This window comes from the organism of the source record quoted next, unplaced genomic scaffold (assembly GCF_019419815.1).
Source record: "Pyrus x bretschneideri cultivar Hongxiangsu unplaced genomic scaffold, Pyrus_bretschneideri_v1 Contig62, whole genome shotgun sequence".
NCBI classification, from domain to species: domain Eukaryota; kingdom Viridiplantae; phylum Streptophyta; class Magnoliopsida; order Rosales; family Rosaceae; genus Pyrus; species Pyrus x bretschneideri.
The window spans coordinates 2028264-2054671 of NW_025999801.1; the positions used below are offsets into that span (position 1 = coordinate 2028264).

Here is a 26408-nt window from a genome sequence, read left to right on the forward strand (position 1 = left end):
AGCTGCTAGGATGGCGACTAAAGGTTGCTCAGAGGATCGGTGATGCAAATGTCAGAGGCTGCCATTGCATGTGCCATATCTCGCATGTACTGTTGACAGTCATCCTCCTGAAGGTGCTCAGCTTCTTCCTAAGCTTCTTCTTGTTGAAGTGCAACTTTTTCGGGATGGCGCATGGCCTTTAACTCTATCTCCAATTGCTGCAGTGTAGAAGACGTCATGCTTGCAGGCTAAGAGCTAGATGAATAAGATCCCCCGATTGAGGTCCCCAACCAGACCCTCTCCTAGGTCGCAGATCTCTCAGCTTCCCATCACCAAAACCCCTTCCATCAACAATTGTAGGGACATATATGGATCAGATGTCAGCTGCTCCAGTGGCATGTCCGATTGTTGCTAGGAGAGGTTGGTAAGGTACTCGTCCTTTTTATGCGATGCATAAGTCTTTAAAAAGTGAGGTTGATCCCCCTCACTTTCACCTTCTTCACACCCTGACAGGGAATTTTTTGTCTTCGGCCAGGGCATGGACACCAATTCGGTATCAACCTATGCGGCATTAACAGGGGCTGGGGCTAGCACAATGCCAAGTTGCTTCTAGCAATGAATGTGCTGGACAGATTGCACTCCCAGACTTATAAAGCTGATGTAGTGGGCTCAACTGCCTAGGTACAGCTGGTCCCCACCAATGGACAATCAGCCATATCTGCCGCCAACACCAAGGCATTATGACTCAAACCAGAAGCAAAGCGGGGGCCACTGGTGATCAATGGAGATGACATCTACGAAAAAAATCACAATAAGAAACAATAATTTACAAAATTTCATAAAATTCATGAAATTAGTAAAAAATAAATAATTCTTAAGATTCCTACAAAGTTCGAATATTTTTTCAAAAATTTTAATATTTTAAAAATTCATATGAAAATTTCTAATATATCTAATATTTTCTAAAACCTTCTATGTTTTAAAAATTTCCTAAGAATTTATAATATTCCTAAAATTCTTAAAATTCTTAAAAAATTAATAATTTCTAATAATCCTACAAATTTCTAATATTTCAAAAAAAATCAATATTTCAAAATTTTATAATATTTTCAAAAAATTTATAATATTTCTTCAAATTTGTAATGTATCTAATATTTCCTACAAATTTCGAATATTTCCAAATTTTCTTATATTTCTTAAATTTATTAATTATTTTGAAAATCCTAAAAATTATAATATCAAAAAAAATTAAAAAAAAAAAAAACAACAGACCCCCCCCCCCCAACACCAGCACACCCACTGAGCCCAACCATCCAACCCACCCAAATCAACCCACCGGAGCCTAGCCCACCCCTATATCCACCCCACCCCACCGTCCCCTTCCCCGAGTCCTGACCCCTTCCCCCTGCCTAAACCCACCCCATCCTCTTCCCCGTACCCACCTCAACTTACCCCACTCGTACAAATTCACAAATATTCACAGCATTTCACATGTAAATCAAAGCATTTCGTATTATAAAGTTTATAACAAAAAAAAAATATATATATATATATATATATATGAAATTTTTTTATATCATACTTCTATGAAAGCTTGAGAGTGAGAGGGTGTGAAAGAGAGAGAGCAGAGATGACGAGTGACAAAGAGCTAAGAGGGGATGGGAATTTGCAGATTTTTTTTTTTTTGTTGGGGGGGGGGGGATCGGATTTCAGAGAGAGATATGAGAGAAAAGGTGTAAGGAAGAAAGAAGAAGGCTCTCGAGCCTGTTATAAAATCTCAGGACCTTTTCCCAACGAACTCATCCATCAGGCAAACCTAAAATATTGGTCGGGCTAAAAGAATGTGACACTTATATTATAAACTTGATTTTTCGTCGAGCAAAATGACCAATTTATCTAGCAAAGATTGCATAGAAATGTTCGCCCAATTTAATTTTTGGCCAAAACAATAGTGGGAAAATATGTTTGCTCGACGAATTTCACAATATTTTGTCGGGCAAACCCTTTAATCGGGGGAAATTTGATTAGTTTAGAAAAAAGTAGGTGAAAGTTTGCCCGACAAATTTAGACTTCTTATATGTTTACCCTAAAGTTGTTCCCGATCAACAAAGCTATTAAGTGGATGTTGATAAATTTCAGAAAGATCAGTAAACACTATGTTTGCATATAGAGAGGTGCATGGCTAGTCTCAGACCATTCGAGAGAGAGCACTAGACAAGTGTGTACTACTCAATAGAGATTGAGTTCACTGACCGTGATCAACTCGAGTACTTGCATGCAATCTTAAATGTCAAGCAAGTAAACTTTTAGTTGAAATAGTGCAAATTAATCATTTTGGGACTCAGTCGCCTCCATCAACAAGAGACAGTTAGGCCTCAAAAAGGGTTTTGGGACTCATAAGGCCCATTGGGCCTAAGCCCACTTGATCCAACCTAAGTCATAGAGTTGACATAAGTGTGAAAAAGGCCCAAAAGGGGGGCATTGCTGATTTTGGCGTTATGGATGCACTCATGACTATTTCATTTCACAATGAGTTTGTGGGGAAGACTGCTCTCTAGAAAACAAAACTTGCATGTTAGAGTTTAAGAGTTTGTAAGAAACTTCCTATTGAGTGTTGTGTTCATCTTTCTGCAGAGATGAATGCTTGCAAGCCTAGGAGAGCTTAGAAAACTCAGAAAGAAAAATTGAAACACCACCACCACCCTTGTCGTCTCTCTTACCTCATCCACCACCACCTCAGTCTTCCAAATGTGTCGAAAGTTGAGAGGGTTCCTAACTTGGAACCTAGGAGAACACATACAAGGAAGATCAGGAGCTTGGACCTTGGAGAGGAGGCTGGTGGCATGGAGCTTGTAACAAGGAGCTTGGAGTAGCACGAACGAGGGCTCAAAAAGCATGCTACAAAGGTAACCTTCGAAACCTTCTTTGTATGATGGTTTCAAGCATGCATGAAAATTAACATGTTTCGACAACATTGATCAATCTTCAACTTTTGAAACCAAAAGATCGATATACATCAATTTCATACACTTTTGAGTTTGTTAGCCTATGAGCAATTTGGTGATTCCCATTTTAGGTAAATTTAATGATTCACCTCTGCTTGTAAGAAAATTTAAGCTGCGAATAAGTACGTCTAGTCGTCGACTGGAAAATATATTTGCCACAACGCATTGTTTCTTCTGACATTGTGGGGGGTACCCATATGAGCTGCGTAGACATTTTAGCTTTTCACATTCGCTTACTCCCCATCGTACATATACATATACCATATTGCAATTAGAGAGCACAAGGAATCCAAAACCAAGTACTTGGCACATTACATTGTCAGGTTTCGAAAATGTCAAGAACGGATCCTGGAGGAGACCCCAAGAGCATTCACAAATGCTGTGCTCTCCAATCCACTGCAAAATTCTCATCCGTGTCGCTGTCGCTTGATGACTCATCGTGACTAGGCTCTTTTTTTACGACATCCGGAACTCTTTTGCGCTTGGCAGCACTGGAAGCCTTCAGTTCCATTTTCTTCTTTTTCAACAATTCCACTTTCTCCCTATATGCCCTGAAAAACAAAAGAAGAACAAAGAAGGTAAACACTAACAGCAAAGACAATTGAGTTGCAAAAAAGAAACGAAGGTTTAGAATGATAGCACTTTATTGCTGCACTCACCTTTGCTCCACTGATTCAGCCTCTTCTATCGTCTCAGCAGCATCAATCTGCAGCACAATTGCAACAGCAAAAGAATATATGAGTACGCGCAAGTCAGCATCAATCTCAAGCAAAAGTGCAACAAACCCTCACCTCCTCTTCTTCCATACGATTATCAACCTCCTTCAAGTCCTCTTGTATCAACTTCTCAAATTCTCTGTACTCATCTCTGCCATACAGTAAATACAAAACACAAGATCACAATGCCTTCATATTAAATCAATCAGCAGTTTTCATGCTTAGCTAGTCTCACACCTCAACTTCAGTCCCTGGCAGTACAAACCATGAGCACTATAAAAAGAAAGAGAAGCGAAGAAAACACAAGAATCCAGAGACCACCATAAGGGAGGGACGGCTATCATTGGGTCAATGGAAAACCATGTGCAGAAACCACTGACGTGGAGAATTCAAGGGTAACTATTCTAAGTTTTTAATTAATCATAATAATTATGGCTTCTTTCACAGTAGAACTCAATACTTTGACCACCAGAAAAGGATTGCTTCCTTTTTGCGTAGGAAGTGAATTGGTACTGGATTTTAATTTCTTCTAATGTCTTTTAATTTTTCTATAAGCTCATATTAGGTGCAGAACCTCTAATGTGCACTACCTTCGAGGCAATGACTTCATGTATTGCTCATTTACAAATAGGTCTGTTCCAATTTTTTCAGGTTCAAAACAGCCTATACCTTTGTCCTTCAGAAAATACCAGATAGTAATTTGGTGAAGCGAACAGCTTCAAATGGGCAGAACTTGTGTCAACTGCGGAGGACTATTGGAAAGAGCCAAACCAAAATGAATTCCCAAGAATGAACTGGGGGGCGGATTTTCCATCCTCTCCATTACATTGACAATGCATCAAGAACAAGCATTCAAATTATGATATGACCAATAAAGGGAGCCTCTCTCTCTCTCTCTCTCTCTCTCTCTCTCTCTGAACCTTTTCAGAGTTATTTTATCATGAACAAGTCTATCTAGAATGGCATTTGAACAAGTCTCTCTCTCTCTGTGAATCTTTTTCACAGTTATTTTATTCTAAACAAGTCTATCTAGAATGGCATTTGAACCATTGCAACGAACTCATACAATCTAGGAGTTAAGGAAAAATGTGCACTTACTTGACATCTAGCTTAACAGGCTTTATTCCTCGTGCAGATAAATCAGCTTCCTTGTTGTCAAAGAAGCCTTCAGGAAGAGCTCCCTTTATTTGCTTGGCCTCTGAACTGACAACCTGTGATGATGTCTGTGTAAGGTCCCTGGCAGGTTCAATATTTCTTGTCTGCACCTTTTCCCTTCCTAAGATGATAGTGCTAAGTCAGAAAGAATAATAGATATCATAAAAAGAAAACGATTGATAGTTCAAAACTAATTCCAAAATAACACAAATATCAAATCCTCTACACAGATTTTCTGTTTTGATATTGTGCTTATGACCAAAACTTAATGATTAACTCATAGAACCCAAAACTGTGTGATCATAAAAGAAAAATAAACAGTTTATTGTAGTCTAATGACATTAAGAAAAAGCCCAAAATGAATTAATGGTGAGGACTGTTAAAGAAAGGTTGTGTGCTTATTTTTTTTTTCAAAGTGTCAATTTGTATTTAAGCTCCTAGCTTCCTTCAGCTAGATTACAAGCGATCAAAGAGGCTTAATGAGTGGCATGCCTCGCCTTTGGTCAAATTTTTAGCATCACAGTCTTATAGATCCTGAGGTTAAATAGATTGTGGTGGAAAGATTTACTTTTGCAGAACTGATGCAGTGATTTTAGGAAAATTTATTGATGATGGATTTATATTCCTTGTTTCTTTCGACTGCATTACAAATGAAGCAAGAGGCTTAATGGGCAAGGATCTAGTAGAGAAGCACATAAACCTATATTCAGTGCTATATCTATTTTAGTATTCTGGAAAGAAAGAATTGAATGCACTCACCGTTGCCCCGCTTTCTTAGCCTTCCCCATCCAAAGGAGTTACATAATCTACTAATAATTTTTATACCTACCGAGGAATTTGACTAAAACCTTCCCACTAAATTCTGCATAGATCTCCTTGGTAAAACTACCTTTTCTTTGTACAAATAAATAAAACAGCAAAGCTACACCCATGCAGAAAGGCTAGTGCATATATTCGCTCCCTTACATATAAGTCTATAGCCTCTGTACAAGTTCTTATAAAAATATTTATAAAAAATGTAATTCTCTGTGTCAAACTGATCTTGTCGTTACCGCCACAAAGCAATGAGAAGGTGGTAACAGTCATATAGAAAAACAAATAGATTGGATATTCTCACCTGTATTTTGCTTTTTTGCATCATGGTTATCAAAAAAATCTGGAGGAAGCCCAGATGACGACTGCTCTCTAGGCAATTCTGTAGAGCCTTCAGGTCCTGGTTTAAGCAACTCCACAGAATGTTCTGGCTTAGGTTTTGACAAATCTGGATGGGCTTCAGCTTTTGCATTGTTGACTCGGTTTAGTCCAGCAGCTGTAGCTTTGAAATTACTTAGTGCCTATTGCAATATAAACATTCTGTTAGTAATACTCATTCAGTTAGATATATTAAAGAAAAAGAATAAGGAACTGCATCTAAGATTAATGTAAGTGGAACAGTAACGTCACCTACTTCCCAGGCCCATCACAGTTTCAAACCTAGAAAGTGTAAAGGAAATGCTTCATCTTTCCGCCAAATATGGATTAAATGTATGTTGACGTATGGGATATCCAACCCAAATTAGTATACACGAAGATGTACCAACCGAACAATATCAGTTATTGCCTGGTTGAATTCAGCAGTATTTTAAGTTTTCAACATCACAATACATAATTTGATTGAGATCAAATGAGTTAATTTGTTATCTTTCAAAAAGCAGGTAAAATGCTGCATTAACCCTTTCATAATATTTGAAAAGTTTGCATCTTTCATATCAACTTCGAATTTTCCACGACACAAGATGTTTGTTTAGGTCTCTCAGTTTCTTAATTTTACAAATAGGGAAGTACTATATTATCAATGATCACCTCACGATGTTTACGAGATGCTTGATGTGCATCCCATTGTGATTCAGATTTCAGAGCAATGTCGCAAACCTTGCACACAGGCTGCTCAGATTCATTGTACCTGTATGTATCACAAAAAGGGACATAAAGAAGCAGTCAGGAACTCTGGCTTAGCAATCTATTTATGCCAACACCAGAACGGAACCAGTAATACGAAAAAGTTCAAATAAAAGGTACAGCAACAATAGTATACATAACGAGAAGGTAGAAATAAACAATGTCAAGATAAATCTCTTTGGTTCCCATATGCATTCCAGAAAATATAAATTAGATCGTTCCCTACTCAGCATTTTCTCAGCTAATTCCTACTTCTAACCAAAACCAGCTCTCATAAGTTTCATTTCAAATCATAAGTTTCGTAAAAAGAAGAAACGGACTGCCAAAACGAAATTCGTACTTGTGCTTGATAAACTAAAAGTTTTTGACACGATCAAACTCCGAGAGCATGATTTTCACCACATCAATCAATTAAACATTGAGGAACACTATGATCATAGAACCAACAACAATACACATTGCTTACAAAAAGGGTTCTACAGAATCCAATTGAAAAACGAAATTCACTGAAACCGGTTCTACAGAATACAATTTAGTCATGATAATTACATTACACTGAAACTCCATAACCTCTAGTTTTCAATTCTTCATAAAAATTTAAACCCCAAAGACAACATACATATAAACACTGAGAAAGAAAACAAAAAGCAAAATTTGATGAGAGAAGGCATGGGCACTGACTAACCGTACGAGCGGAGAGTCTATGCGCTTGTCCTTCTTCTGGGCATTCAATCTCGCACGAAACAACGCCTTGTTCCTGGCTTTCGCATCCATCTCTTATATCTATGAATTATATATCTGCCGAAGGATGAGAGAGAGGATTCGGCGGTGACTGAGAGATCAGAGATGGAGGTTTATGGAGGTGATGGGGATATGAGGGCGTGGGCGGCTAAGGACTAGGTGAGGAGGACGGTGGAGGTAGGCGGAGCGATAGACTGAGCGAAGGAGATGGGTGTAGGAAGGGTTGGGACGTGAACGGCGTGGAGATTAGTAATCAGGTGTGTGAGAGGACTAATGTTTCTTCCTGCCCATAACAACTGCGTTCTCGCCACGTGACAAAATCGAATAGGCATTAGGATCCGTCTCCTTTTTTTTTTTTTTTTTTTCGAAGATGATCCATCCCGTATTGTTTTGGATGGTTTGATAATTATTTCACTTTCATTTTTTAGTTTCTCTCTTTTGAAAATTGGAAATATAAATTTTGTTTGTTATCTACTTTCAGTTTTAAGTTAAAAAAAAAAATGAAAAACAAAAAATGAAAAATTAAGGTTAAAGTTTGAAAACTCAAGAAAGTAATTTTCAATTTTTGATTTACAATTTTCATAATTTTTATAAACTAAAATATGAAAATAGTTACTAAACAAGATTTCAGTTTTTAAAAAAATGAAACAAAGGCTGAAAACTGAAAAAAAAAATGCCCCTTACATTAGTTTGGATGAGGGAAATAAACTTGGAATTTGGATAAAAGTCAGAATTTGTAAATTAACATGCACGAATTCTCTTGTTTGATTCATAAACATAGAAATTTAGAATTTCCGCGTAAAAAAAAAAACCTTGGAATTTGGGACCTCCAATTCCCAAGTTTAAATTCCATGTACGCAAGTGTCATTTCCCAATTTCTATGATTGAGAGCTTAAAAACAACAAAATTTCGTATTCAATTCTATTGTTCTTTTAGGCTAACCAAACAAAAAAATTCACAAATTCTAGAAAATAAAATCTCATCAATTCAATTTCCGTCATTTTGAAATTTCTTGGTAATCTTAAATTTCTTTATCTAAACATAGTGTTAGTTTATGAAATTATGGGATTTTCTGTATTAGGAAATCTCAAACTATTTGAACGGTCTAATGTTTAGTGGGCTTGATGGGATTGGGTATTACAGATAAGATTAGATTTAAGTTTTCTCGATTGACCTCAAAAGTTCACATTTAAGTTTACATATGAACAAGAGTCGTTAGATTATTTAACCTAACACAGTCTAACGGCTCTTGTTCATTCATGGATTGGTGAGGCTTGAATTCAAGTCCATTATTTGGTGTAACACTAAGCTAGATGAGATTGGATTGGACTTAAATCTAACTCATTGTTTGATACAAGACTGGATTGAACTTAAAATATTCATTTTTTTTTTCATTATTCAGTACCACATATAATAAATTCAAACAAATAAAAAAAATTAAAATAAAAAAAAAACTATGTAGGACTGAATTTTTCTGCATCAAAATAAGGTGGATGAAAATGGGAGCGTCTACATAGTCTGGTCATAGACTAAGTGGCTTCGCTTTGGCTGGGCCGTGAAACAAACCAACATTGTGACCACACTTTGTTGGGCACTAGAATGGAGGCAAGGCCCATAAGCCTTGTCGAGATCGATCATGCTTGCTTCACAAGATACGATAACCTAGATTGACTGGGGATCAGGATTAGTTCCTATAATCTTGGAGATTCCTACAATCTAGAAATTGGTTTAGGTCACAAGTAATCTCAATCCTAAAAAGAAATCGTATCTATTAATAGATTTCCTGTAGGATTCTCTTAGCTTTATAAAGATTCACTATCCTCAAAGGACTATCTCCGGCTAGTATAAATACCCCATTTAGACCATCTCCAATGGTGACCTAAAACCTAAAAATATTTAGCCCAGAAACAGCTTTTCTACTCCAACCCTTCTGGCTTAAAATTTTAGCCCCAAATTATCAAAGAATGAATTAAGGCTATTTTTTTAATTACTTTTAAAAAAAAAAAAAATTATGTAGACTATCCTAAATTAATTTTATGAACATTTTAACCTAAAAATATTTAAGGGTTAATTACAAAAAACTACCTCAAGTATGGGTCAAATGACACTTTCATACCTCATCTTTTAAAATTGACAATGTTATACCTCATCTTACGAATTTGTGTCAATGTTATACCTTCCGTTAGTTTGGCCGTTTATTTCTCAGTTAAATGCTGACGTGGCTTGATCCGGGACCCATTTTTATTAAAAAATTAATAAAAAAATTATTAAAAACAAAAAAAATCATTTAATATTATTTAAATATTAAAATAATAATAAAAAGTACATAAAAAAATTAAAAACATTAGATATCATTTTCCCTCTCCTTTCGTTCATCTCCCCCCTCTCTCTTCCCCATCATCTTCCTGCAACCCAGCAACCCAGCAACCCAGAAAAGAAGAAGGAGAAAGAAGAAGAAGAAGAAGAGAAAAAAAAAAAAAAAAAAAACCCAAACCAAACCAAACCCAGTTCATCCCCCCTCCCCCCACCACAACTCAACCCCCTGCAACCTAGAAAGGAGCAGGAAGAAGAAGGAAACACAAAAAAAAAAAAAAAAAAAAAAAAAAATGGAAACCCAGTTCGTCCATTGCAGAAGAAGAAGAAGAGGGAGGAAGAAGAAGAGAGAAGGAAAGCAGCAAACCCGTCCCCTCCCACCCAACCCCACCCCCCCCAACCTAACTCGCAGAAGAAGAGGGAAGCAGAAGAAAGAGAAGAAGAAGAAAAAAAAAAAAAAAAAATACCCAGTTCGTCCCCCTGCAGAAGAAGAAGAAGAAGAAGAAGAGGGAAAGAAGAAGAGGGAAGAAAAAAAAAAAAAAAAAAAAAAAAAAAAACCCAGTTCGCAAGAAGAAGAAGAAGAGGAACAACCCAGTTCGCAAGAAGAAGAAGAAGAAGAAGAAGAAGAGGGAAGAAAAAAAAAAAAAAAAAAAAAAAAAACAACCCAGTTCGCAAGAAGAAGAAGAAGAAGAAGAAGAAGAGGGAAGGAAAAAAAAAAAAAGAAAAAATCCAATTCGCCCCCTGCAGAAGAAGAAGAGAGAAGAAAAAGAAAGAAAAAAAAAAATCGAGTTCGTCCCCTGCAGAAGAGGGAAGAAGAAGAGGGAAGAAGAGAGAAGAAAAAGAAAAAAAAAAAAAAAAAAAAACCCACTTCGTCCCCTGCAGAAGAAGAAGAAGAAGAAGAAGAAGAGGGAAGAAGAGGGAAGAAGAAGAAGAAGAGAGAAGAACAAAAAAAAAAAAAAAAAAAAAAAAAAAAAAAAGCCCAGTTCGCCCAGTTCGTCTGCAGAAGAAGAAGAAGAAGAAGAAGAGGAAAGAAGAGGAAAGAAGAGGGAAGAAGAAGAAGAGAGAAGAAAAAAAAAAATGGATCTTTATTATTTTAATATTTAAATAATATTAAATGATTTTTTTTGTTTTTAATAATTTTTTTATTAATTTTTTAATAAAAATGGGTCCCGGATCAAGCCACGTCAGCATTTAACTGAGAAATAAACGGCCAAGCTAACGGAAGGTATAACATTGACATAAATTCGTAAGATGAAGTATGACATTGTCAATTTGATCTAAATTTTGAAAATCACTAAATCAATACTGAAAATCAGATAAACCACATACACTTAATACCAACGACATTTAATAAACCACATAAACTTAAAAAAATAAAAAAGACAATTAATAAACCACATAAATTTAAAAAATAAAAAAACAATTAATAACTACATAAACTTAATACAATCGAAAATTCATAGACTACATAAACTTAATAATGATATCACCATCTTGACTTGGTCATGGACTTGGGTGATAGTCTTGAGATGAATCATCATCTTGAAAATATACTCCGTTGTGGCATTCCTTTGTAAAATTCCTTTTGCTTACCACGTAAGTATCTCTTCCTCTCTGGAGTGTATTTGTCGAGGTCCTCCATTATCAAATTTTGTTTCGTACCTTTCTGCTCCCTATCCCCTTGTTTCCTTCATGGCCAAAAGCATTTAGGCCGATTCTTCTTGCCGACGGCACTAGATTTCATTCATTATTGCCATTTCGCTAGCAAATTGTGCATGTGTCGGATCTTGGGACTTCCCTTTTCTATTTGCTTCCTTTTGCTTATCTCTACCCGGGGGCCTTGCAAAAGAAGAAGTTGGGGTCATTTGTTCAACACCTTCATTGTCGGCAAAATTCACACCTTCATTGACATCATTTGGGGGTGGGGCTTCATTATGAAATAATCTTCCACATTGTTGGTTCACATCGGTTCCCCACCTCGGACAATCCTTGAAGATGTTCCAAGTATGATGCAACTTAAAAGCTTGATTTTTTGGTGTAGTTCTTGTCTTGTAAATTGTCATTGCTTTGTCACCCTATGCAACAAATACATAAAAACAATTAGTTGCAAAATACTATTATGTACATGACAACTAAAATATCAACAAATAAACTCACAATTTCTGAGGCGCCCCTTCCACTAGGCATGTCAACCATGGCTCTCTCCAAGCTTCCTTTCCATAAAGTGCACGCTTTGTTGATAATCTTCCACCGATCATAAACACCACCAACTTCCCTTCGACTGGTGTTGGAGTTTTCATGGAACTTATCAACAATTTTACCCCATAAAACCTTTCTATTTTGATTGGTGCCGATGGCACCATCTTCGCTAATCGAAATCCATGCCAAACATAAAGCAATATCTTCGTCAAAGGTCCAATTACGACCTCTAACATGCTCTTTTGCCATCTTGAAAATTGTAGAAGTGAGAATAAATGGTATAAAGAAAAATTGGAAGAATTGTAGGAGAAAAGTGAGTTTTGTGTGGATGTTTGAACAAATACATAGGTATTTATAGAGTTTTTGGTTGAATTTTAAGTTAAATAATTTTTTAAAATTATTCTAGCCGTTGGATTTAAATTTGGACCGTTAGATCTTTTTTTTTACCGTTATATTTAATTATATTTGATCTAAGCCATTGGATTCAATAAATACATAAATACTAAAAATACCGTTACCATTAACATCACATAATACAAAAGTAGCCGTTAGGCTGACTTTTTGCTTTGAAACATGAGGGAACAGCCCCACGTGGGGTTGTTGTTTGGCAGACAGTCATAGCGCGTGCGCGCGTCCCAAAGTGGAAACTGGGCTTCACAGCCCCAGTTTCAATTTCAGTTGGTGGGGCCCATTTTGGTTTGTGGCTTAAATATGGGCTGGTATTTGACCCTTAAATGAGTTTTAGGTTTTAGGTTAATTTTAGGTCATGGGTTGGAGTACATTTTTGGGGAAAAAAAAGGGAAATTTTAGGTTTTAGGTCATTGTTGGAGATGGTCTTAGGGTTCGTCAAAGGTATTCTAATATTATGCACCTTGCATATATTCGCTTTCTCACTCTCTAGCCCACTACTTGAGTTTTAAGACCTTTACTTGACCATCAAAGATTCTTTCACCGATACCACATTGGTGCCTAGGAATTCAGGGTTGTTTACTCTCTTTTGTAAGTGGCCGTTCTTGCACTTCACCATCTATGGTGGTGCACAAATTTGATTCCAACAATGCGTGCTGAGGGTTAAAGCATGACAATTGGAGGATAAAAGTTAGGTTTTCCAAAGACAAAATATGGTGATAAACATTAAGAAACTGATGAAGAACACCAGGAAAATGGCAAAGCATGCCCAAAAAACAAGACCCATGAAGAGAATAGCCTGAGATTCTAGCGAGAAAAAGGATAAAGAAAATTGCATAGAATAAGGGGTTGCCAATTGCTCCAACCAAAGGAAGAGGTCGATGGTGAGATGGTCTTTTTGTTATTCGCAAGAAAGGAAGAGAAGGAGCAGCGATGCTAGGATTTGAAGTCAATTTGTGATAAAATCTTTGATTTATGGGATTCATTTAAATGAGACTATTTGATCCATGCCTCGTAATCACTCTTCACTATGGGTTCTTAGTTTGCAAGCTGTTGAACCACGCTTTACATCCTTGCCTCATCACTTGGTGAAGAGCTTCCTAGCAGACTACCTTCACCAACTGAAGATTCAATCATGTGGATACTAGTAGAGGTCTAACACTTGAGAGCAACACTTGAGAGCCTCAACAACATTGAATTCACCCGCATATAAAATCTAAAGGCTGGAACTCTAAATTAATACAAGTCATACATGTGTTCTCAATTTATTTTGCTTGAATATGGATTCTTAATTTATTTTTCATAAATATAAGTACGTCGATTAACCACAATCACACAGATTAATTAATATGATTAACGGAATCCAATGTTTCACTAACCATGCACATTAATATGATTATTTATAATTACAACACCTGCCACGCTTCCACACACCTGTACTAAAGTAGTCCATTACCCAACATATCTACCTTCATGATTACCTAGAAGGTGATAGATTCCTTCTTGTGCATTCATGTATCTCCATATTAATGCATATGATCCCAAACTTCACATTATAAGGCTTCGGTATCGTTTAAGAACTTCGAGGTGAGACCAAAGATCATATTCATTAACATGAGATAACAAGTGATGCCTCAGATCGAAGAACTAGTTGCATTCACAACTCAATAGTGTGATATGATTGACAAGTAGGTAATCTTCCATTGGTACACTTATATGTCAATGTTTAGTGAACTTGATCTCATAGATAAGCACCTTTGTGTTTATTCCATGTCACTACATGGTTAGTCTGAGACTTACTATTGAATATGACATAAACCGGCCTTAGCAGATGTTCAGCCATCTATTCGATTATCCAACGACTAGGAACATAGTTAAGGACTTAAAATCTGTAGAGTACGTATCTCAAGATTAGAACTTCTTTGCAATCCGGTCCTTACAACTTACAGTAGTCATTGGACTCACCCTAATCAATAATGAACATTTCTAATTTGTTATTAGGTCACAAACATGATTGACAAATGTCCTCACTTGCCCTTACCGTTGATGGCTTGACATTTGGTTGCCACAAATAACCAGTTACGTGTTGCCACATCAATTGCTTTTCGAGCTATTCAAAAGGTGCCCTAAAGTCAATCATGATTACATACATTTCACATGAGACCTTAGACTCATGAGAACTTGACCTAAATAAGTTAGATTCATGAGATATTTCTCTTCGAAACACTAGCCTAAATGTTCTTGATCATAGGATTGCCAATTGGGTATTGACAATTTAGAAAGATCAGTACCTACTATATCTTCCCTTCAAAGAGTGACCGGTCTTGAGTCATTAGTGTGAAAGACAAGACACCAATGATTGTGTTGAGGGGTTAAGTGATCTCATTTTTTCATCAAGTTGAGTTAAAGACTAAAAGTCTTGACCAACCGATCCGACAAAAATGACCGATCCAACATAATAACTCAAAAGATAAAGAAGTATCGTTAATTTCTTCATGTTCAGTCCAATTTCGAAGTATTGTACAGGATACTCGAGCAGGTTGAAAAGAAAGACCAAACAATTATGTCTCTTGCAATTAACGAATTAAAGAGGGTTGTGGTGGTGTTATTTACAAGGGCAACCCTGAGATTTCAAGATCCTTAAGCAAAAATTAAAATGGGTCTTTTTCACATACAAGACCTGTTTGTTTGGTTTTTTCTTTTTCTTCTTTTTTTTTTTTTTTTTTTTTTTTTTTGTCTCTAAAAACATATGTTTTCTTCATGGTATATTTGTGAGTACGAAACTTAGTATGAAAGTCAAATTTTAACACAATATCGTCTATTAAACAATAAGTATAGAATTTTTTTTTTTTAAATGGTACATGTCAAAGAAATTTAATTTTTTTATAAAAAATAAAGTATATAAAAAGATACAATATTCTTTAAAACAGAAAATAACTTGGATATTTTCAAATTTGTACTTAATTAAGTATGTTGAATATATATATATATATATATATATATATATATATATTCAATCAAAAGTTGGGGGGCTCCTTGGATATTGGGGCTCTGTGTAGCTGCTCCACTGATTATCTACTAATTGCCATTGATTATCTACTAACCATTGTGGTGGTGTTACCCTCAGAATTCAAATCACCAAAACATAATTCAAATCACTGATTATCTACTAACTGCCACTGGTTATCTACTAACGATTAGTGCAGGACAACTCCAATAAACTACAACCATACATGGCACAATCCCAACCATTGAAGATAAAAAGGTCAAGATTGAATAGCCAAGTACAATCATAGTCTTACACTTTGAATAAACTGACCGCTCACAACGTGACATGTGGAGCGGCCCTACAATGTTATGGGAGTTCATTGTTGCTCACCTTCCTCAAATGGTGGTAATCACCACCCTATTTATCACCGTTAAATGAGTTTGAATTTCGAGATTTGTGGTAAGCACCATAATTTATAGTGGTGAGTAAGATTTTTCAATGCGATTGGAACACGAGGTGGTACACACATATAGTGAGATATGTGTGTTAAAAAAATTAATAACTTAAAGGCTAAATAGCCAAAATGATTCCTAAGATTTGCATATCACATCACTTTGGTCCCTAAAATTGAAAATCAATAGAAATGGTCCCTAACATTGTCCACCATCCATCATTTTGGTCATTCCATTAAAAACTCCGTTAAGTGTCCTAGAGCTCTTGGCTGGAAGTTTGGACAATTTTCAAACCTTTGTAACTCAATCGTTTCTTAACCAAATTCAACTCATAATACATCAAAATGAAGATAGGAAAGTGTAGAATAAGATTATATCAATTTGAAAGCCCTATGGTTGCCAAAGATGGCTGGAATATAGCCTCAAAGTTGATTGGTCCAGGGGAAAATTGGAAAACTTGCTAGAAACTGGGTAAACTTTAAACGTTCATAATTTCTTCAATACTCAACGAAATCGAGTGATTTAAAAATGAAAATCATACTTCTCGACAAGACAAAGAGAATGGTACCCTTCTAGATGGCTAATTCATTGTGGTTTGCCTGGAAAACGGCTCGAAAGTGGTTAATTATTTTTTAAGTTAGCCACTTTCGAGCTGTTTTTCGGCCAAACTACAGTGAATTAGCAGTAAAAAAAAAAAAAAAAAAGAGGTACCATTCTCTTTGTCTCATCAAGAAGTATTATTTTCGTTTTTGAATCACTCGATTTCGTTGAGTTTTCAAGAAGTTAAGAACGTTTAAAGTTTATCCAGTTTCCGGAGGGTTTTCCAATTTTCCTGCGGACTAGTCAACTTTGAGGCTATTTTCTGACTATCTCCAGCAACCATTGGGCTTTTAAATAGGTATACTCATATTCTACACTTTCTTATCTTCATTTTGATATATTATGGGTCGAATTTAGTAAAGAAATGATTGAGTTACGAAGATTTGAAAATTGCCCAAACTTCCAGCCACCGGGACACTTAACAGAGTTTTTAACAGAATGACTAAAATGATGGATGGTGGACAATCTTAGGACCAAAGTGATGTGTTATGCAAATCTCAAGGACCATTTTGGTTATTTAGCCTAACTTAAAAAATAAAATTTTCCGCCACTTAGTACTACGGTTTAGTGGTATTCCTCTTCACTTAGTAAGAGATCTTATGTTCGATTCTCGTCAACTGCGAGTTTGAACCACATAATTGCTAACCTATTGTGAGGCTAAATCCACTCGTGTTCACGTCACAATTAAAAATTTAGAAAAACTGATGAAAATGGTTTGAAATTTCTGAGTTTTAACGATAAAGACAAAATAAAGGGTAAAGTAAATAATAACAAGATTAACTTTTGAACGTAAAAATATATTTTTCGTTAAAATGAACAGCACCAAAAGTTTTTCGTTAAAATTCCAAAAAAAATTTCTCCACGTTCTTAAGGCCATCTTCATTTATCATCTCTCTACGTTTCTATTTGATAGAAACTCGTACGGACGGATATTCCGTTGGAACAAAAAACCTGTTTTATTTGTTTGTTATTTTTTTTAGTTATTAAAATTTGGTCTTAAATTTTATTTTTCTTATTTTATTTTCCCCGAAGAAAAATAAAATAAGAAACGTTTCGGATCTGAGAGGGGTGCGATGGATTTTATACAACAATGATGAAATCAGCAGCAATCATTCTTCTGTGGCTCTGAAAATTCGATTCTCTTTCGGTTTCCTTGTTGTTGTGTTGCCTTTTCGACTTAATTAATGTTTCAAATCTGACGCCATGAGGAAGAAGCTCGATACGCGTTTCCCTGCCGTAAGTCCCCTTTTCTTCTCTTTCTCTTTCCGCTCCTTCTAGGGTTTATGTTATTCTCAGATCGAGTTTTAATTTGTTTGGTTGACAGGAAAATTAGGAAAAGGAGGGAAATTTTAGATTATTGGAGTTTCCTTGTGCTAATCGTGTGATTAATTAGCGAGATTATTGAATTTATGTTTCGGTGATTTGAATTGTTTGGTTAAAAGTTTCAATTTTTTTTTGGGATTTTTGAGATATTCGATCTGGGTCGGGTTTTTCTAGGCCGTATTGTCCTTTTGTTTGCTGTGATTGTGGTTTTAGGTAGAATTGGGTTATGGGTTTGTTGTTTTTGGCTATCTGATTTAGTCTTGGGATTTGTTTCGTATCGATGATTTCATCTAGGGTTTGTGGATAGGTACTTAAATCATGGGGGTTTTGTTTCTGGGGATAACATGCTTCTTTGGTCTTGTGGTGATGTGGTTTTGCTGATTGGTCAGGATTAGGTGATGACTTTTGAGGCCCCTTAGGGCTCAATCTGATCTTGTTTTATTAAATATTCTTTTTCAATGAGTGTTTAGATTTGGGATTGGATTAATTTTGAAGATTGTAAAACAACTAGAGAGTTTTGTATCGTGGGTTGAAAGAAAACGGAAGTTTACACTTCCTTAACTACTTTGTGATCCATATACTATGCATGGTTTCATGAATACCTCTGTAAGGCGCTGGTTTGGGCGACCAACAGTCGTGAAACTTATGTTTGTAACTTTCTTAAAGAAAAAAAGAAAGAAGGAATGGAAAAAACGTTTTTTTTTTAATGCAGATTTAGTTATGCATTGGTAATTTCATGATTGAAAATTTGGATGATCGACATATAATTTGGTACTTTATGAAGTGCTGCTGCCTGTTGTTTCAGTATTTAATTGTTCTCTTATGTGGACCTCTCCATAAAATTGTAATCACATGTATTTGCATGTGGAAGTTGTGGGTGAAGACTGAAATGTGAAAGAACAGAGTCCTCTTTTATACTTTTTGTATAGCTCCTTTGTATACACTTAAGAAAAAGAGATTGTGTCAAGAATCATGGTCTACGCCTCGTTGTTGTTTGCCATTGTTGTTTGTCAATCCGTGACTTTTCTTTCACTAACAATTCTTCTGCTTGCTGGTTATCGGGTTTTCATGTAGCAAATATTATTTAAATTTCCCCCAGTTTCTTTTGTGTTTTGTGTTTGTGTGCCAAGTGTGGGAGTATGTTATATAGGATATCTTTGATAGCACTTGTCATTTACCTCAGAGTGTCCATGTATGAAATGCACTAATTTCGGGAGAACCCCTCATCTTTTAATGAAGCATGTTGATGACTATGTTTTTTTGTTAAACAAGTACTAAGTAGGATATTTACCTTGTGCTTCCTATTTGAAGAATGACAAATGAAGTTTAGTTTATTAACTGTAGTTTAGCTCTGAATTAATGCATGTCCCCTATTCTCATACACAATTTTAATTTGGCAGGCCCGGATTAAAAAGATTATGCAAGCTGATGAGGATGTTGGGAAGATAGCATTAGCGGTGCCTGTTTTAGTGTGTCAGTACTTCTAACTTTCGGGACTAATAAATTACCAGTCACCAGGTTATTTTATTCATTATTTGGTTGCTTATACTTCTCATCTTGCATGTTATGCAGCAAAAGCGTTGGAGCTATTTTTGCAAGACCTTTGTGACCGTACCTATGAGATAACCCTCCAAAGAGGAGCTAAAACCATGAACTCACTGCATCTGTAAGTCAAAGATTGAACAACGTTTATCTGTTTACTTAATTATTTTTAAGGTATTAATAACAGAATGAGTTCATAGTAAAGAAAGTACAACAGTAGGGAATGATTACTCCAACTGTACAGGAAAATATTCTATTGGCATGCTTAATACAACGTATACACTGTGCAAAAGGACAAAAGTATCCAGAAACTGCAGTTTCCCAATTTTGCTAAATTAGAGAGAGATGCCCTATATTTAAACTCTTGAGCACCTTATTACCACAATGAATTTTAGAAGCGCACTCTCTATCCCACTAGAAACTGACCTCCTCCCCAACTTCGAGTATTCTAAATATAGGTTACATAACTTTCTTTTGAGCACATAAGTTCTCACTGAGCAGAGGATCCTAAATATAGGTTACATAACTTTCTTCTAAGCACATAAGTTCTCAATGAGCAGAGAAACACGAAAGACTGAGAATTACCCAGATTAACCTTTTGTAGTGCAGCAGAATGATAGAGGAATATTAGAACAAGGTTATGTACAAAATTTATGTTTCCTGCTTTGGATATCAGAACAAGTGTTAATTTGTAGACAAGTATCAAAGCAATTATTTGTACTTTGCATGGTATTCTATCTTTCCAAATCATTTTGGATGGTTCATCAGTCAACCCCGTTAGAACAAGAGTTTGCAGGAATATTCTGTAATTCTAGAATAGTCAATTCACCCATCTTTTATGGTATTTTCTAATGAAATAAGAAAAGAAGAGAGCTCATCTATCTCAAGATCATTTAAATTTCTTCAGATCTAGCCTAATTAATGGAATTAGCAATTGATACGTTTTGGATGGATGACAAGCTCAGAAGACATGGATATAAATGAAATTATGAGAGAATGAATTGGATCCACTTGCAGTATCCTTCCAACGACTTTGAGTTCAACCTCTAACCTCTAAATTAGATTCCTATCCATTAGCATTGACACATATTAGGTTGGATAGTAACATGCTATAATTCTATGCTGATCGAGTGAGCTGTAATTCCTAGATACAATTATTTTGTTCAGGATAAGTACAACATTATTAGAGAAATGCACATCAATAGTAATATGCAATTAGTATACCAAACTTGATTGCGGCACCCATACTGAAGAATGATCTAATTAGCTAAGGGAAGAAAAGCTTATATTTTCTAGTACCTGAAATAATTAATTTAAGCTTGTGCCGTTTGAGTACCAAATATTTTTATTATCTAGTTGCAATATTCTCTCAAATCTGTTTACTGATGTATCTTGTAAAGAACTTTTTGCACCGGGAGTTGAATAGAAAATACCATGTGGTCCCAGTTATGCGAGCCAGATCTAATTTCTCTACCTTGTTTGCAGAAAGCATTGTGTACAGAACTATAATGTGTTTGATTTTCTGAGGGACATCGTCAGCAAAGTTCCGGACTATGGTCATGGTCACTCTGATGCTGCTGCTGATGACCGAACCATTTCAAAAAGAAGGTATATCAGATGGTCTATTCTTGTTATTTCGCATTATCATTAATCTACGAGAGAGTCAGTTGAATCTACTTGCTGACGTATTTTTTTGCAGAAAACCACCAGGTGATGAATGCAATGACAGTGATGAAGAATTGAAGAGGAGCAAGATGGTAACTCTAATGGCACCCTGCAATTAATCATTATCTTCTTGTTCTTAATGTTAAACCAACTTCCTTTTACCAAAAAAAAAAAAAAAAAAACGTAAAACCAACTTCCATGCTCAATATACCAAATCTGTGTTATTGAGCTCTTTGTGATGTTTTGTGTTTTTCATTCTAATTTTTCACAAGGGCTTTTAACCGGAGCGATGCCTCTTTTGGTTTCTTTAGGATGTCCAGGTTGAGCATGTAAATATTCTTTGAATTTATATTACAAGTTTGTTTTAGAGGTTCTGAGTTGGTTTTATTTGTACTTGGGCTGAATGCAATATGCAAAGAGTTCTCTGATGTCAAAAACTTCGTTTAACTTTTTACTTTCTCTCTGCAGCTTGAGATAAACCATGGCAGCAGCAGTGGCAGAGGAAGAGGCCGGGGTCGGGGACGAGGCCGTGGACGTGGTCGGACAGCTGAAAGAGAGATTTCACACCATGAGACTGAATCTGAACCCTGCACATCTCTTCAGCAGACCATTAAACCTAATCCAAACCCTGGAATGGTGGTGGATGATGTTTCCGAGTCGAAGGATGTATTGAAGGAAAATGTCACTGTCCCTGATGAAACTGATCCTGCAGTTCGAAATTTTGATCTGAATACTGATGTAAATGATAGCGAGGACACAAAAGCTGCAGCAACTGGCAGCCCAAGCTGCAGCAACGGCATCCCAAGCAGCCCCAGCGGCATCCCAAGCAGCCCCAGCATCCCAATCAGCCCCAGCGGCATCCCAATCAGCCCCAACGGCAGCCCAAGCCTCATCAGCTGGACCTATTTCCGAGCCTAAACATGAAGAATATCCTGGGTGGTCTCCTGCTGATGTGAATAGAATGGCCATTGATCCTCTTCAACTTGCAAATCTGAGCAGAAGGCTAGACGAGGATGAAGAAGATTACGACGAAGAGGGCTGAATTCCACATGATGGCTTATTGTCCCAAAGTAGGGTAGCGGGAACAAGATCAGTGGAAAGCTCGTGAAGGAAAATTAAATAAAAGTAATACAAAAGCTGGAATAGTGACCTAATTGGAGATGAAATGGCCAGTGCACTTGTCCCAACGGAGAGTCGGAATTTCTTATCCTGTCCAATGTTAGTATCGTAGCATTTGTTAACATCCATTTCCAGAGGTAGCTTTTCCGTGACGATGACAGAGAGGATAGCCTCTGCAGTATGACTCTTAGCAGTGTATGATGAATCTGGCACCCTTGAATAGCGGTGGATTGCCCTATGAGTGGTTTGCCTTTTAATTTACTATGTTTCTCATAGATTTCTAGGACATTTAGTAGGTTACTTGTCGTTCTGTTAGGCTTTTCAATTAATCTTCTGACCCGGGAACTGGATTTTGCTTCCCTTGCTCTCTTACTCTTTTCGCTCCTAAAGAAGTTCCGCAATGAAACGGGATGCGTATGCGTTGCTAATGGTTTGTACCATCGCAACGATGGTAAAGAATCGGCAGCGATGGTAAGCCAGCCTATTTGATTCTTCCTTAACCATAATCCACATGAAGTGCCTAATGAGGAATGGCAAAGCATATCGCCTATTGGAAATAACAAAATAGCACAAGAAAAAGATGGCCCTAATTAAGAACAGGGAGAAGCATAATGTGTTGACAAAACAAGTACAGAAGTAATTATTGAAAAATTATTACTCAGCTATAGGATATAATCCTGATAACTGCTACACACCACTTCTTTTTATTCGAGCGAATGAATTTACTGTAAACTACGCTGTGAGATTCAAACTTGGATGTATAAGGGGGAGCATAAAACATGTACAGAAGTAAATATTGAAAAATTATTACTCAGCTATAGGATATAATCCTGATTACTGCTAAACACCACTTCTTTTTATTCGAGCGAATGAATTTACTGTAAACTACGCTGTGAGATTCAAACTTGGATGTATAAGGGGGAGCATAAACATCCAGCCAACTTGACCATGCCAAACATCACGCAGACTAACTGGTGCTACATTATCCCATCAGCATTCTGAATTAAACTTTGTGACTCTTGGACGTCATCTTTTGATGGTCCTGATGACCGTGTTGTTTCTGAATCATCTTCATCATCCACCACTGGTTTCTCTTGTGGGTATAGGAAAGGCTTTGGAGGCATTTCAAGACACTCAATTTCTCCTTCGAGCATCTCTACTACTTTGTTCATCGAAGCAGGACGGTCACTAGGCTTGAATTGGATGCACCATAGAGCAACAATAAGCATCTTCTTTGTTTTCTCATTTTCTTCTTCAGTGGCACCTTCAATTTCTATGTCGTTTCCTTCGCTGAATTGGTCATAAACCCATGAAGGAATGTAAATTTGGCTTTCATGTGCTGCAACTCTGCTTCAAGTTCTTTCTTCTGCCTGCAATTTCCATCAGTAGCATTCCGAAACTATAGATGTCCGCTTTGTTAGACACACCTCCAATATTTTTGTAGAATAACTCAGGAGCTATGTATCCGATAGTTCCTCTTGCTGCGGTCAACGTTAAGCTGCTATCAGAAATCTTGGGAACATAATTGTCGTCGAGAAGAATGTTGTGAGGCTTGATATCAAAATACAAAATCTGCATGTCACATCTTGATGTAGATAATCGATGCCACGAGCCACACCAAGTGAAATTTCAAAAGCTCTTTTGAAACTCAAGGAGACGGGTCATTCTTTGGAAAATATGTGTCTATCGAGAGATCCATTTGACATGAACTCGTATACAAGAGCATGCTTCGACCCCTCGACACAATAGCCAATTAGTTGCACCACATTTGCATGATGCATCCTTCCAATGGTACCGACTTCATTGATAAAAGCTTGTCCAGTAGCTTTGGACTTACCCAGCATCTTAATTGCCACAAAGTGGCCGCTACGAAGCTTTCCTTTTTAGACAGAGCCGTAACCTCCTTCGCCCAATTTGTCCTTGAATCCTCTGGTCATTTTCTTGATGTCGGAGCAGGAGTAACTTATTGGCATGAGGTTGTTGTGACTTTGTAAGAATTCTTCAATTAGGCCATATATTGATAAATGCCGCCTTTTCCATTTGTAGATCAAAAGCACAATCACACATAGAATGCTGAGTAGAGTTCTTGATTGAAGGACAAACATTACTGTAATGAAAATAAATCAAAGGAGAATCAAGAGGAAATATTTCAAAGTTGCATTCAACCGTCTCAAATGGAAAAATTCCTTCTGCATTTCAGAATAAAGAGTAGAAATACTTACAAACGGAGGCTGCGCAAAATCTTAAGATAGCTGAAAGAAACAAATTTAAATAAGTAGAGAGATAATTTGGAAGGGTTCACTGATAGTAAAAAGGTGAAAATTATAAAATTTCTCATGTATTAGGTAGCCGTAAATGATCAGCTTCCGGATGCCTGCATCATCCAAGAAAACAAAAGTATCGATCATGTGAAGAATATCGACATGAAAAGAAAAAAAAAACTTTAGCAAACCGGAGAGGGAGACTGTTTCTCCCAACATGAGCAGGTACGTACTGCCAAATCTACAATATACTTTGTTGTAGTCGATGTAGTGCTTTTGCTCAGCAACCATGAAAGTTCAAACCCATAGACTAGCTCTTTGTGGATGTCTATGTAGGAGACGTTCATGTCCTTTGCACCAGGCCATGATGTCGCAACTGTGAGATCTATTCGGCACAAATCCCTCATATCTGAGACGTTTAAATGACCAATCTTAACAAAAACATGCCCACTAGAGCTACTCGTAGGACCAGTGCAAGGAGCAGTATCCACATAGAGAGGAGAATTCACTTGGGTTTCACAGCTCAGGAATATTATAGGCTTCGACAGTTCTATGCAGTCTATGAAATCGAACTTCCCAATCCTTTTTCTTGTCCTTCGACAAAAGTTATATGGACATGGGCTACCGAAGTTATATACGGCCAATGAATAATGAGGCATTGAAGAGCAGTCACCCTCACGAAGATTGGCATCCACAACTAGGATTGTGTAGTTATCATAATTGATTGCCTGGACATAGTATTTTCCTGAATACAAGTATAATACCGTTCTATTGTTCTCGCAAGACAGATTATACCTTTGGTCACCGCAGTTGTTCGAGTCCTGTTCCAGTCGGAAAGGGGAGCTTATGTTGTTGATGTTTCCACAGGAAGACGGTGCACAATTATTGGGATGATCATCCTTAGCTCTGCAAACTACGAAGTAAGAGCCAACAACTAGAAACACGAAGAATAAACTAATTGCAAAGGGTAGCACTCTTCCTGCAGCCATAATGAGAGAGAGGAAACCAAACGTTTCAAACACTAATAGCTTTCTTACTTTCGCGAAAGGGTATAACGAAATTAAATTTATGGTTAGGAGCAGATGACTACAAACTTGATTTGACTAGGGTAGAATATTTCCCACATCCTTCGTTGCAACTCGGGATGTACAATGTACAATCTACTCCAACTACCCGTCAATCTAACTTGTAGACTATTGCACAAGTGAAAGTAATGTTTTAGCTACCAAGCTTACGTGGGGCGCATGCTAAGTAATTAAGAGCTAACTACGTCTTTCTTGTGATTGATGTGGGCATGCTAGTTCACCACCGAGGTGAATGATTGATGTGGGCATGCCAGTTCACCACCGAGGTGAATCGAGCGAGTAAGATGAATGTACTAGTGGTGGCGAATCACATTGTTGTCTTCTTGATTGAGTGACTATGCTAGGAAGGAACACCCTCGGCCTAGGGTTATTAGAACCTGAAGACAAGATTGCTAATCTCGCTGCGAAGTGCAACGATTTCAGCGGCTCAAAATCAGTATCAGGTTGTATGACAAAGATACTCAAAGAAAATGCGCGTCTTTATGATAAAAGTTGTCAGCTGGATGAATGCCGAACACTGAAATGTACCCGAAGTAATCGATCATAGAATACATCACTTTGTTAGAAAGTTGATGAAGTGACCTCTTTTGGCAAGAGAATAAGAAACTCTTTGCCGGTTGAGACTTGAATAGGTAACCAACAAAGATAGAAGAATGTTGTTTAACCAAACTGACTTAGATAGTTAATTAACTTCGATAATAGAGTGCCGTTTAACCAAAATTGAAGGCATCGTTGGTTGTTGACACCGTACTTTGACCAAATTAAAGGTGTCGTCGGTTGTTGATGTAGTGATGTTTAATCAAACTGAGTATATGCTAACAGGGACTAACCAAACTGAAGATGTCAACAGTTGTTGACATAATAATATTTAATCAAACTGACTATATGCCAACAAGGAGGGGTTAGCACTTAGTGTTT

At 36.8% G+C, this 26408-nt stretch overlaps 2 protein-coding genes and 1 pseudogene across 2 annotated transcripts; 1 reads left to right on the forward strand and 2 right to left on the reverse strand.

Annotated features, from left to right (window-relative positions):
* Nucleotides 1–3113: 3113 nt before the first annotated feature.
* On the reverse strand, nucleotides 3114–7839 carry LOC103946195 (protein ABA AND ROS SENSITIVE 1). Its single transcript, XM_009356859.3, has 7 exons — nucleotides 7479–7839; nucleotides 6698–6797; nucleotides 5973–6189; nucleotides 4799–4976; nucleotides 3776–3851; nucleotides 3644–3690; nucleotides 3114–3535 (listed from the first exon to the last, which is right to left on the reverse strand). The coding sequence occupies exons 1-7, from the start codon at nucleotides 7565–7567 to the stop codon at nucleotides 3355–3357; spliced, it is 888 nt and encodes a 295-aa protein (XP_009355134.2). The 5' UTR covers nucleotides 7568–7839; the 3' UTR covers nucleotides 3114–3354.
* A 9569-nt stretch (nucleotides 7840–17408) lies between these two features.
* LOC125471860 (dr1-associated corepressor homolog) lies at nucleotides 17409–22503 on the forward strand. Its single transcript, XM_048572739.1, has 7 exons — nucleotides 17409–17731; nucleotides 19219–19291; nucleotides 19391–19484; nucleotides 20846–20968; nucleotides 21060–21117; nucleotides 21494–21800; nucleotides 21832–22503. Exons 1-7 carry the CDS (start codon nucleotides 17699–17701, stop codon nucleotides 22065–22067), a joined length of 924 nt encoding a protein of 307 aa, XP_048428696.1. The 5' UTR covers nucleotides 17409–17698; the 3' UTR covers nucleotides 22068–22503.
* A 561-nt stretch (nucleotides 22504–23064) lies between these two features.
* LOC103959962 lies at nucleotides 23065–25394 on the reverse strand (annotated as a pseudogene).
* Nucleotides 25395–26408: the final 1014 nt, after the last annotated feature.

Coding starts and splice junctions, on each gene's coding strand:
- LOC103946195 (XM_009356859.3), bottom strand. CDS start 7,567: ATGGATGCGAAAGCCAGGAACAAGGCGTTGTTTCGTGCGAGATTGAAT. Junction 6,798..7,478: donor ATAGACTCTCCGCTCGTACG/GTTAGTCAGTGC, acceptor TGATACATACAG/GTACAATGAATCTGAGCAGC. Junction 6,190..6,697: donor CATCTCGTAAACATCGTGAG/GTGATCATTGAT, acceptor ATATTGCAATAG/GCACTAAGTAATTTCAAAGC.
- LOC125471860 (XM_048572739.1), top strand. CDS start 17,699: ATGAGGAAGAAGCTCGATACGCGTTTCCCTGCC. Junction 17,732..19,218: donor TCGATACGCGTTTCCCTGCC/GTAAGTCCCCTT, acceptor TTAATTTGGCAG/GCCCGGATTAAAAAGATTAT. Junction 20,969..21,059: donor CGAACCATTTCAAAAAGAAG/GTATATCAGATG, acceptor ATTTTTTTGCAG/AAAACCACCAGGTGATGAAT.